General features: G+C 43.8%; 1 protein-coding gene across 1 annotated transcript; it reads right to left on the bottom strand.

Annotated features, from left to right (window-relative positions):
* Nucleotides 1-762: 762 nt before the first annotated feature.
* Nucleotides 763-11,795, bottom strand: LOC121138304 (carcinoembryonic antigen-related cell adhesion molecule 3-like). The gene is given in 6 exon segments (XM_040741037.1): nucleotides 763-1,031; nucleotides 1,033-1,070; nucleotides 2,103-2,447; nucleotides 4,908-5,261; nucleotides 9,999-10,358; nucleotides 11,732-11,795. Coding segments are annotated over 6 exon segments (1,407 nt in total). The 3' UTR covers nucleotides 763-785.
* Nucleotides 11,796-12,043: the final 248 nt, after the last annotated feature.

The raw sequence follows: 12,043 nt of genomic DNA, 5'->3' as shown, positions 1-12,043 counted from the left end.
GAGAAAGAAATAGATGGGTTGGACAGGACTGGAGGGAATGGACTGGATTAAAAAAGATTTGAAAGTAGACAATGCTGATGGCCACATGATAAGATAAATGTGTTCAGGTCCACTTATTTTCCCACTTCAAAATGGCCAAATGGGAAATCCCATGTATGTCTCAAAAAATGTTAACAAGAAAAGTAATCTTGTGGGATATCACCCTATGAGTGCCAATCTCTGGATAGAAACAGTGCATGTCAGCCTTTTGCCATAGTTTTTTACATGTGTGCCTCAAACAGAGCATCCATACTGTTTAGTAAACAGTTATGTGTACAAAGAAACAGAGCAGTCTCTTTTCCTGTCACTCTTTCTTACATCATATGTATGACTGGTGCCTAGGCAGAATTGGGTTTATATGATTCAATTAAAAGTGCAATATATCTGAGCATATGAGAGGATGCCTTTATCTCCATGCAAACACTGCCCCATACTAACAGGGGAGTCAGAACATCCAGAATTTGGGGGGCTCACGAAATTGGCTTCCATGAATTCTGAGAACTATCTATATGTTGGATCCACAACCTAAGCTCTGAAATCTTGCAATTATGTTCACTGTATTAATTTCTTCTTTTCCCTTTAGAAAGCCTATCCTGGTGCACACATTTATCCCAGGATTACAGTCATGAGTCACCATGCTGGCTGTACCTGATTGGTGACCGATCATTTCCACCTCATAACTTTTCTTGTTGCTGTACCAGATCAATAAAGAAATGCCCCAAATCTGTAGGATGAGAGGAGAGAAGTCACGCATTCTTCATGACCAAGTTGAGTGGGAGACTGGTCTTTGAACTGACTGGGTTGGACACCACACATTGATACTCTCCAACATCCTCACTCCTGAAAGGATCGATGAAGAGTTGGCACTTTGTTGGGGACAGTGTCATCCTCTCTGTAAGCTGCAGACTGTGATTATTGAAAATCCAATGGAAGGAGACTCCAGTATCACCTGAGAGGCAGGTGAGGACCACAGAGCTCTGTTCTGGAACTGTAGGTGCTGATGACTCGGAGAATCGGCTGTGTCACAGGCTCTGTAAAGCAAAAGAGGGAGTGTAAATGACAATAACCCTTCAGACGTATCCATCACTCCCTCTGTAGTCAATGGACACTCAATAAACCCTCCAGGGTAGAGAATTCGAGGCTATGACAATACACAGATTTCTTGTGGCTTAGAGCTGTCACCCATGGCCTGTGTGGCCCTGGTTTAATCTCTGTGTATCCTGGTCCCTACTTCCCTTCACAAGTGCACACAGTGCATGATTGTTGTCAGGTCCCAAAGCTAAGCTTAGATGTGAGCAATGGTCTGATCTTTGGATGGGGAGCTACCCAAATCAGCAGCATCTTTTACCATTTAGCTAAAGGAGAGTATTCATTAGGCTGAACCCTAAGGACAAAGAATACCCTGAAGACCTGTCTCCTCTGTCCCTCCCTGGGCAGCCTGGACTTCCTCTGAAGTTTCCTAAGCCCATAAGAGGAGTTGGCTTATTCCTGGCAACTGTCCACTGAGATTCAGATGTAGAAGATGCCCCAATGACCTTGCTAACTGCAGCAATCATGGCAGTACACAGTTGTTTCCACACTCTGTGGGTCTTGAACAGTTAGTTAAAGCCTTGTTCCGAGTCAGCTCTGACACAAAGTCAAATTCTAGCCCTGGACACAAGTTCTCCAGGGTAAACAGAGTTGAGTCTGGAACAGAGGTCTGGATCTAGAGCTGCCTGATGCTCATCTCACCATGGTGAAGCTAGTTCCATGATAGACTATTCCTGATTCCCATGACATCTTGCTCAAGGCCATATTCATGATGAGCACCTCAAATATTCTGGGGCAGACTGACATCCTTGGGCTGAATTACTCACCACACAGCCTCCTCTATAGGTGGAGTCAGGTGAGGGACTATGGTCTTTTTTAGTATGTCTACCCAATGTGTGTCCTGTACTAAGTACTCAAACCCATATGTGGAGACATAGTATAGAGGAGACGCAATCAATCCCACACAGTCAATCCTGTGTGTGCAAAATGAAATGACCCCCACGAGAGCCCAGAGGTCACAAAGAATCACTTACTATATATGTGGAGGTACACATGTGCCTCTTGAACTTCAAACTTTCTATTTACGGTTTGTAGGACGTATAATCCAGTGTCCTCCTGGGTGGTGTTGTGGAACAGCAGGGATATGTTGGGGTACATGGTCACTTTATTCTTGTAAGCGGGTGCCAGCCAACTTTTCTTAGCAGTTAACTTCGATGCAATTTTAAGTCTGTTGACAATGTCTATCTCTTTGGACCAGGAAAAAGCTCGAAGTTTCTCTGGAATATTGTGAGCCAGCAGGAGAGCATTTTCCCCTTCAACAACATTGAGTGGCTCTGATTCAATAGAGAGCTTAGCAGCACTGGGAGGAAGCCTGCAGGCTAAAAGGAAGGGTAAAAGGAAAGAGAGACAAATGCATCAATACTGAGACCTTTGGTGAACAACTGGAGCTTGATTATTGTGAAACTTGTATAACCACTCAGATGAGGTGGGTGGGAATGTCTGTCAAATTCAGGGGAGAAAGTAGCAAATGACCCCCTGACCTCTGTGCACCTGACTGTGTCACTTCCTGTGGAGATCTGTCTCCTGGTGAGGAAGTCCTGTGTATATGTAAATAAAGCACTGTTGGCCAATAGGGAAGCAACATAGGTGGGACTAGGAGTCTAGGAGAATTCTAGGAAATGTAGTGAAGGGAGTCATCACCATGTGATTCCTGGGAAGAGGGGACACATGTCTGGATTCTCGGTAAGATAAAACCTTATAAATATGTATGTATGTATTAGTAATTATGAGTCAATAATTAAGTTAGAGCTAGCCAATGAGTAACAAAAGCAAATGATCAACAGCTTCAAAATTAATTTAGTGTCTTGTGTGTTATTTGCGGGCTGAAGGCAGCAACAGGAACCAGGCAACAGGCAGGAAGAGTACATCTTACAGTCTCCTCATGTGTTTACACACTCAATGTTCTCACATGCCTGCTCACACTCAGAAAAGGTGGAGGTGAGGTGCCTTCCCTCACTTCTTCCTCTACAGATCCCCAGTCTTCACATTGTGATCTCCTTGATCTCTTATCTCTCTGTATGCAGTCAACCCATGACTTCACTCTGAGATGGCTTCCTAGTCTGTCTTCCAGTCCTCTAAAGCTGGGGTCTCATTAGAAAAACTAGGTTGATCTTTCAGGAAGGCCTGACACATGGACAGGCTAAGATACATGTGGGTGGATGAAAGAACAAATGTTCTTGGATTTTCATGTCCAGGTATTTATGAAATTCTCCTGTGTGGAGCTACTGACACCGGTCACAGATCCAGCTTACATTAACTCATGCATGTGTGTGGAGTGGGTGTGTGGGTGTTGGTGGATACGAACATGTTTGGGAATGAGCATGTGTTTGCCATCCTGTGTGGATGTCTGAATGCAGGAAACAGCACCCAGATTGAAGCCCTTCCTATCCTTCTACTCCAGAAGACTCCAGGCAGGCTCTGAGATCCCTTTCCCCCTCAACTATCAGACAGTGTTCTCCTCTCCAGTGAACAGGAAACACTACCAGGGGCTGCACTGTTTGCAGAGAAGTGCACAGCGGGCCTCCACAGGGCCTGCCATGTGTTCTGCCTCCCTCTGTGGAGAACAGCTTTTCCTCCAGCACTTCCTCAATCTGTACAGATTTCCACTCTCTGAGTTCTGCACTTGAGAGGCAGGAGCACTTCTGAGGTTAATGTGAATGTTGTCAGGAATGGGGTCCAAGGGCATTCTCTGTCCTTACAACTCTTAGTCCTAGCTGGTATCCCAGTCAGGTTCTCTATCTATTTTTCAGTCCTGCACATCATGCAATGAGGAACAAGTAAGTTCCCTGTGGTCACCCTTTCTTTCCCTATGCTAGAAGGAAGGAGACTGAACATGGTCCATGAGCATAGTACTCTTCTCAGACAAATGAAGCACCAGTAGGTCAGATTAATCTGTGGGAGGGACAGAAATGGAAATCACATATGATTCTTTCATCTTCTCCAGGAAACCAGCAACTCAGGGTTTGACTGTGAGGAAATCACCCCCCTGGGGATCAAAAGGCTGAGTGTAACTCCTGTCTGGGAGATGTAAAGACCATCAGAGCTTGTTTCTATTTGTTTTCATGAGGGAATTCCCTAGGGTGGACCCCACAGGACAAGTACATACCAAGTGGACATATGTCCTCTGTTCTTTACCTTGGGGAACATGATCTTCCTGTGAATTGTCACAAGTCCATCAGAGGACTTGGCAGATAGCCTGGGCAACTGTCTAGCTCTGCCCTCCATGCTGAATCTCAGAAGGAGGTACCCAGGTGACCTAGCTTGAATGTGGCTCTCAGAAAAGTACATGATATGAAATAAGAACACCAAAAAAAACTGTTGTTCCCTCTCAGCTCCATAAGGAAGTAAAAGTCCAAACCTGGAAAAATACTCTCCAAGACCACTTGCAATCAAGGCTGGGAGAGAGGTCTGGAGCCAGGGATTCCTGGTGCTAACCTCTCTCTGAAGAATCCAAGATATGCCGGATGACAATAGGGTCATTCTCAGTACCATGTTCATGGTGATAACAAAAAAGACAAGACAGAGTCTAATTCACTTGAACTGACTTACCCTTTCCCATCACACACACACACACACACACACACACACACACTGAGGCACACACTTCAGTAAAGGCAAGAGTCTGATCTATAGCTATTTGGCTCTAGAATGTGTGTCCTGTACTAAGTGCTCAAACACCATCATGGGACACAGTACCGAATAAAGGTATTCAAAGTTGAGATGGGTGAGTTCTATGTGTACATACAATCCAGGAATGAATCATCACAAGAATCACTTACTGTCAAACTGGAGTTTCACATGTACTAGTTCAGTTTTCTGATCTGTATTCAGAGTGCGTAGGGTGTAGAATCCGGTGTCATTACAGGTGATGTTCTGGAGCAGCAGGGATCCATTACTGTACACTATCTCTCTACCACTGTGACCAAGGCCAAATACAGTTGTACTGCTGGCTACATGGTGCCAGGCAACCTCACTGTTCTTGGACACAATAGCTCCTTTGTACCATAAAAAGGCTTCAAGATTCTCTGGAATACTGTGAGCCACTAGAAGAACACTTGCTCCTTCTGCAGTGCTGTGCATTACTGGTTCAATAGTGGGCTGGGCACAGGTGGATGGGCACTCACAATGAGAAGCTAGAAGGGAAGACAGAGATCGGTCAGTAGTTGGACCTTTGTGTTTGACTAAGGTGAAGACCTGTGTCCTGAGCAGGTATGTTCATATCTTAGCTTAGGTGCTTGAGTGGGTGTCTTCCTGTCATTTACTAAGTTCCATGTCCTACGTGTACCTGGACTTGTGATTCTGTATGTATGGTGCTCTCTCCTCAGACATCAATATGACCCCGGTTCACCACCCTCAGACTCCTGCTCACATTCAATGTAGATTGGTGTTGGGGAGATGACTTCTAGCTCCTTCACTCTAGACCATAACACCCTGGCTGGATGACATTGTGTTGTTTATGATCTTTCCTCTTGTGATTCCAGTCAACACCTGACTTCACCTTCAAGCTTTCTTTACCTTTAGTACACTGGGACTATGGAATTGTGAGAACCTGGATTTGTCCTATAATTTTTGAAGAAATGATGCCTGGAAAATGTGGTGATGTCTGGCTTAAACATATAAAGCTTGTCTGAAGATCAGAGATTGGAGCTTGCCCCTCTTTAATCATAGAGGTCAAGATGTCTTGTACAGATAGACAGGAAGTGAGATGTCTGGTCAGAAACAGGAAGTGAGATGGCTAGGCAGAGACAGGAAGTGAGATGCCTGGGTGGACAAAGTATATACGTGGAAAGAAATAGGAGCATGCTTTTTTCCCACTTGGAAGCTAGTGAGGAAAAAGTAACTTTGGCCTGCTCCTTCTTCTCTATGATCTCGCAGCAATTTCCTCTATGTTTGACACCTGGTTTTATTATTTAGACTAATTAAGAATGCCATTTACCAGTCTAATCAAAAGCAATCTACAGATTCAAGCTGGTGTAGCAATCCAAATATCTAAAAAATTAGACTTCAAACAAAACTTAATCAAAAGAGATGAATTTTAAAAAGGGGGAAAAAAATAAAGAGAAGCAGTCATCAAAACTCTCCCAAGGAAAAAAGAAAACAACAGGGCCAGATGGTTTCAGTGCAGAACTCTACCAGCAATTCAAAGAAGATCTAATTCCACTACTCCTCAAAGTGTTCCACAAAGTAGAAGCAGAAGGACCATTGCCAAAAATCTTTTATGAGGCTACAATTACCTTGATACCTAAACTACAAAACAGACATAAGAAAGAGAATACAGACCAATCTTCCTCATGAACATTAATGCAATAATACTCAATAAATACTAGCAAATCGAATCCAAGAACACATCAGAAAAATCATCCACCATGACAAAGTAGGCTTCATTCCAGGGATGCAGGGATGATTCAACATACAAAAATCCATCAATTTAACCCACCATACAAACAAACTGAAAGACAAATATCCCCTTGATTTTCTCATTAGATGCTGAAGAAACCTTTGACAAAATCCAACACCCATTAATAATATAGGAATTAGAGAGATCAGGGATAACAGCGACATACCTAAACATCACAAAAACCATATATACCAAAACAACAGCCAACATCAAACTAAATGGATAGAAACTCAATGTGATTACTCTAAAATCAAGAACAAGACAAGGATGTCCACTCTCTCCATATCTCTTTAGTATTGTACTTGAAGTTCTAGCTAGAGCAATAAGACACCAAAAACAGGTAAAGGTGATAAAAATTGGAAAGGAAGAATTCCAACATTAATTATTAGCAGATGATATGATAAAGTTCCATAAGTCACCCAAAAAATTCTACGAAGGAACTCTTACATGTGATAAACACCTTCAGCAATGTAGCAGGATACAAGACTATCTCTAAATCAGCATTATTATATACAGATGATAAATGGACTAAGAAAGAAATAAGAGAAACAACACCCTTTACAACAACAACAAACACCATAAAATATCTTGGTGTGATGCTAATCAAACAAGGGAAAGACCTGTATAATAATAACTTTGAGTCTTTAAAGAAAGAAATTAAAGAAAATACCAGAAAATGGAAAGATCTTCCATGTTCTTAGATAGAGTAGGATCAACATAGTAAAAATGGCAATCTTGCCAAAAGCAAAATACAGATTCAACGCAATTCCCGGCAAAATACTGGCAAAATTCTTTACAGACCTTGAAAGAACAATACTAAAATTTATGTGGAAAAACAAAAACTCAGGATAGCCAAAACAACAAAAGAACTTCTGAGGGCATCACCGTCCCTGACTTCAAGCTCTATTATTGAGCTTTGGTCTTGTAAAAAACTTGTTATTCGCACAAAAATAGACAGGTAGACCAATGGAATTGAATTGAAAACCCATATATAAACCCACACATCTACAAACACCTGATTTTTGACAAAGAAACTAAAATTATTCAATGGAAAAAAGAAAGCATCTTCATCAAATGGTGCTGGCATAACTGGATGCTGTCATGTAGAAGATCATAGGTAGATCCTTATCTATTACCATGCACAAACTAAAGTCCACATGGATCAAAGACCTCAATGTAAATCCAGTCACAATGAACCTCTTAGAAGATAAATTGGGAAGAAACCTTGAACACATTGTTACAGGAGACCACTTCCTGAACATAACACCAGTAGCACAGACACTGATATCAACAATTAATAAATTAGACCTCCCAAAACTGAGAAGCTTCTGTAAGGCAAAGGACACAGTCAACTAGACAAAATGACAACCCGCAGAATAAGAAACGATCTTCACCAACCCCGCATCTGACACAGGGCTGATTTCCAAAATATAACAAAGAACCCAAGAAGATAGTCACCAAACACAAAAAAATCCAATGAAAAAAATGGGGTTCAGAACTAAATAGATAATTCTCAATAGAGCAATATAAAATGGCTGAAAGACATTTAAGAAAGTGCTCAACATCCTTAGCCATTAGGGAAATGCAGATCAAAACAACTCTGAGATACCATCTTATACCAGCCAGAATGGCTACAATCAAAAACACCAGTGACACTATACTGGAGAGGATGTGGAGAAAGGGGAACACTCCTCCATTGCTGGTGGGAGTGAAAACTTATGTGGCCACTTTGGAAAACAGTATGGTGATTTCTCAGGAAAATAGCAACTAGTCCACCTCAAGATCCAGCAATTCCACACTTAGGCATATACCCAAAGGATGCACATTCACACAACAAAGAAGTGTGTTCAACTATGTTCATAGCCACTTTGTTTGTAATAGCTAGAACCTGGAAGCAACACCTTTATCGAATAATGGATGAAGAAAATGTGGTACATTTACAAAATGGAAAATTAGTGGAAAAAACAATAAAGTCTTGAAATTCACAGGCAAATGGATGGAAATAGAATAAACCATTCTGAGTGAGGTAACCCAGTCACAGAAAGGCAGGCATGGTGTGTACTCACCTACATATGAATATTAGCCGTAGAGCAAACCACACCACCAGAGAAACTAGAAAACGAAGAGGACCCTAAGGAAGAAACACATGGTCTCCCGGAAAAGGGGAAATGGACAAGAACTCCTGAGCAAATTGGGAGCATGGGTGGGAGAAGGGAGGGAGGCAGGAAAAGGAGAAGTGGAGAACCTAAGGGGGAGGAGAATAAGTGGGATCAGAAAAACTGAGTCAGGGGAGGAATAGAGGACAGAAAGAAAAGAGAAACCTTAATAGAAGAAGCCAATATAGGTTAAAAGAGAAATCTGGCACTAGGGATATGTTCAGAGACCCACAAAGATGACATCAGCTAAGATTCTAGGCAGTAACGGAGAGGCTGCCTTTGATGCCCTTCCCCTATCATGAGATTGATGACTACCTTGTATGCCATCCTAAAGCCTCCATCCAGTAGCTGATGGAAGCAGAAACAGACATCCACAACTAAGCACTCTGCCATATTTCCTGAATCCAGTTGTAGAGAGGGAGGAGTAATGAGCAAAGGAGTCAAGATTGTGCTGGAGAAACCTACAAAAACAGCTGACCTGACCTAGCAAGAACACAGGGACCCCTGTCACACAGCTGGGAAGCCAGCATTGGACCTGACCAAGCCCTCTAAATGTGGGTGCCAGTTAGAAGGCCTGAACAAACTACGGGAGCTCTTACAGTGGAAACAGTGTTTATCCCTAGTGCACAAAATGTTTTGGAAGCTCAGTCCCTATGGTGGGATAATATTTCAGCCCAGACACAAGTGGAAGGCCTAGGCCCTCCCCCAAGTGATGTGGTAGGCATTGAAGATCCCCCCAAGGAGCTACGTTGTCCATGGCGAGTCTCAGGAGAAGATGTCCAGGCACCTAGCATAAGTGTGTCTCTCATGACAGAGCATTGGCTGCTTCCACATGGCAAAAAGCTTTGACTACTAGAAAGAACTGTTCCTGACCTAAGGAAGTCAAAATCCAAACTTAGAAAAATGTTTCTCATGGACACCTATAGTTGATTCTGGGACAGAGGTCAGGAGCCAGGGCACCCTAGTGCTCACATCTCTCTGAATATCCCATGTTTTCCTCAGCCAGACCCAATGTCGATTCCCTCAGGGTCTTTCTCAAGAATACATTCCTGGTGAGAATCTGAGAGTCTAGACAGAGGTGATCTCCTAGGCTGCTTTACCCACCATCGAGCACCTGGGTACAAGGTGAATTCAGATGAAGGATTCTGATGTACTATGGTTATTTTCCACAATGTGAGTCCTGCACACAATTCTCAAACCCCAACGTGGGGGCACAATGCACAGGAGAGGTGTGCACGTACCAGGGCTGGCACTTCTGCGTATGTCTGGTGGAATGAACCCCACCCAGCAAGGATAATTCACAAAGAAGTACTTACAGAGCACTTGAAGGTACGTGGATGCAGTTGATACATTTTCTGTTGGTGTTCTTAAGATTCCTAGAGTATAGACTCCTGTGTCATTCTGGGTGACATTTTGAATCCACAGGGATCCATTTTGGTACATTGTCTCTCTACCACTGTGTAAAGGCCCGAGTGCACGTACATTGCCATTCGGTGCATACAATGCGATTGCATTGTCTATTATTGCCTCGCCTTTGAACCAGGTTAGGGATAAAACATGGTCTGGCAGATCATGGACAAGGAAAAGGACATTTTCTCCTTTGACCACTTGGGACGGCACTGATTCAATGGTGACTTCGGCAGTGGTGGTTGGATGCCAGCATATTAAAAGGGACGCTAGAAGGGAAAAGAGGAAAAAGTGTAAAAGTGTGATCACAACTCTGCTTAGGTGTTTGGTTAGTGCTGTGCCCATCCTCCTTGATAGAGATGAGCAACATGACCTCCATTGCTCAGAGTCTCTGACTGGGTCTTTGCCTCTTCATGGAACGATCTTCTTGCTTGTGTGACTGCCCCCAGTGTCTCCATTTCCCTCCTCACATGGAGTGTTTGGTGTGAGGAATCCACTCAGACCTCCTCCTGTAGAGAGTCCTCAATTTAGACTTTTTTCTCTGTACCCTTTGAGTTATCAGTCAACACCTGGCATCAGTTTCTGAATACACTGACGTCCAGGCTGATAGAACCAGGGTTTTGTCAGGATGGGTTTAGAGCGACCGTTTAGGAAGGTTCAGTTCCTTAAAATTCTCAGAAATAAATGGAGAAGGAAAAATGGAATAAGCTGGGCAGTGGTAGCACAAGCCTCAAAGCCCAGTAATCCACAGGCAGAGGCAGGTGTTTCTCTGAGGGTGACACCAGCCTGGTTGCACAGTGAGTTCTAGGACAGCCAGGAATATGCAGAGAACTCTGCCTTGGGGTCAGGGAGAAAACAAAAGAGATGGAGAGAGGAAGGAAAGGAGAAGGAAGGAAGGAAGGAAAGAAGGAAGGAAGGAAGGAAGGAAAGAAGGAAGGAAGGAAGGAAGGAAAAACGATGAAAGGAAAGACAGACAGAAAAAAAGAAGGAAAGAGAAAACAGAAGGAAGAAATGAGAGGGAGGAAGGAAGAGACAGAGGAGGGAATGAGGGATGGAAGGAGGGAGGGAGGAAAAAAGATGTGTCCTTGGGTTTATCTACATAGTTCCCATTGTAGCTGAGGACAACATCCATACTCAAGAGAGAGTCCCAGTTTTCACATTTACATATACAGTATGTATATATTTGTGAAGGCATCTGTCTCATTGGGCACAGGTGCAGGTCAGGGCCACAGCACCGGTGTGGAGGAAAAAGGAGGGGCTGAAAAAGTCTGCTCTCTCCATCTACCCTGTGAGACATGAGCACTGAATTCAGGTTGTCATGTCTCCACACTCTGAACAATCTCTGTAACCCACCCCTGTTGAGATCTGGAGTCACCCTGTCATGACTGGGGGCATCAGGCTTCAGAACATGGCAGCCAGTGTAACTCACTTTGAATAGGAAATGTTGGGGCTTTTCCCTCCCCTCACCACCTCCTGTTGACTGAGAGCTTCAGGTTGCTGAGCCTCTGTCCCTCACTGTACCATCTGTGCCATAACAGCAAACAGAATCCTCAAGGCTCCTCTCAAGATCCTGTCCCCTTTTGGAGACTCCAGATGGCTTCTGAGTTCCAGTCCACCACAAGCAGAGAGTGGATACACTTACCTGTGAGCAGGAGCCCCTGCCAGAGGGTGCAGCCCATGCAGGGAATCACAGAGTACACCTTCATCTCTCCTGTCACTGTGCCGTCCTCCCTGTGAGGAGAGCTTCAGCTCCAGCAAGGTCCTCAGGCTCTGCTGTCCTGCTTCCTTTTGGGATGAATAGTCTCCCAGTCTTCCCAGATTTCAATGGGCTGTGTGTTGTTGGGTCTGTGTCCAAGGCACTGCTCTGTCCCTTCTGCTCTCAGTGCTGTCCTACACCCCTCTCCACTTCCCTTTATGTTTCTCCTCCAAGCAACACATTGAGATTCAAGGCTGA

This window comes from Mesocricetus auratus, unplaced genomic scaffold, assembly GCF_017639785.1.
Source record: "Mesocricetus auratus isolate SY011 unplaced genomic scaffold, BCM_Maur_2.0 contig_7308_pilon_obj, whole genome shotgun sequence".
Classification (NCBI taxonomy): Eukaryota; Metazoa; Chordata; class Mammalia; order Rodentia; family Cricetidae; genus Mesocricetus; species Mesocricetus auratus.
Note: the sequence above shows the minus strand (reverse complement) of the source record. Positions and strands in the feature narration are given on the sequence as shown.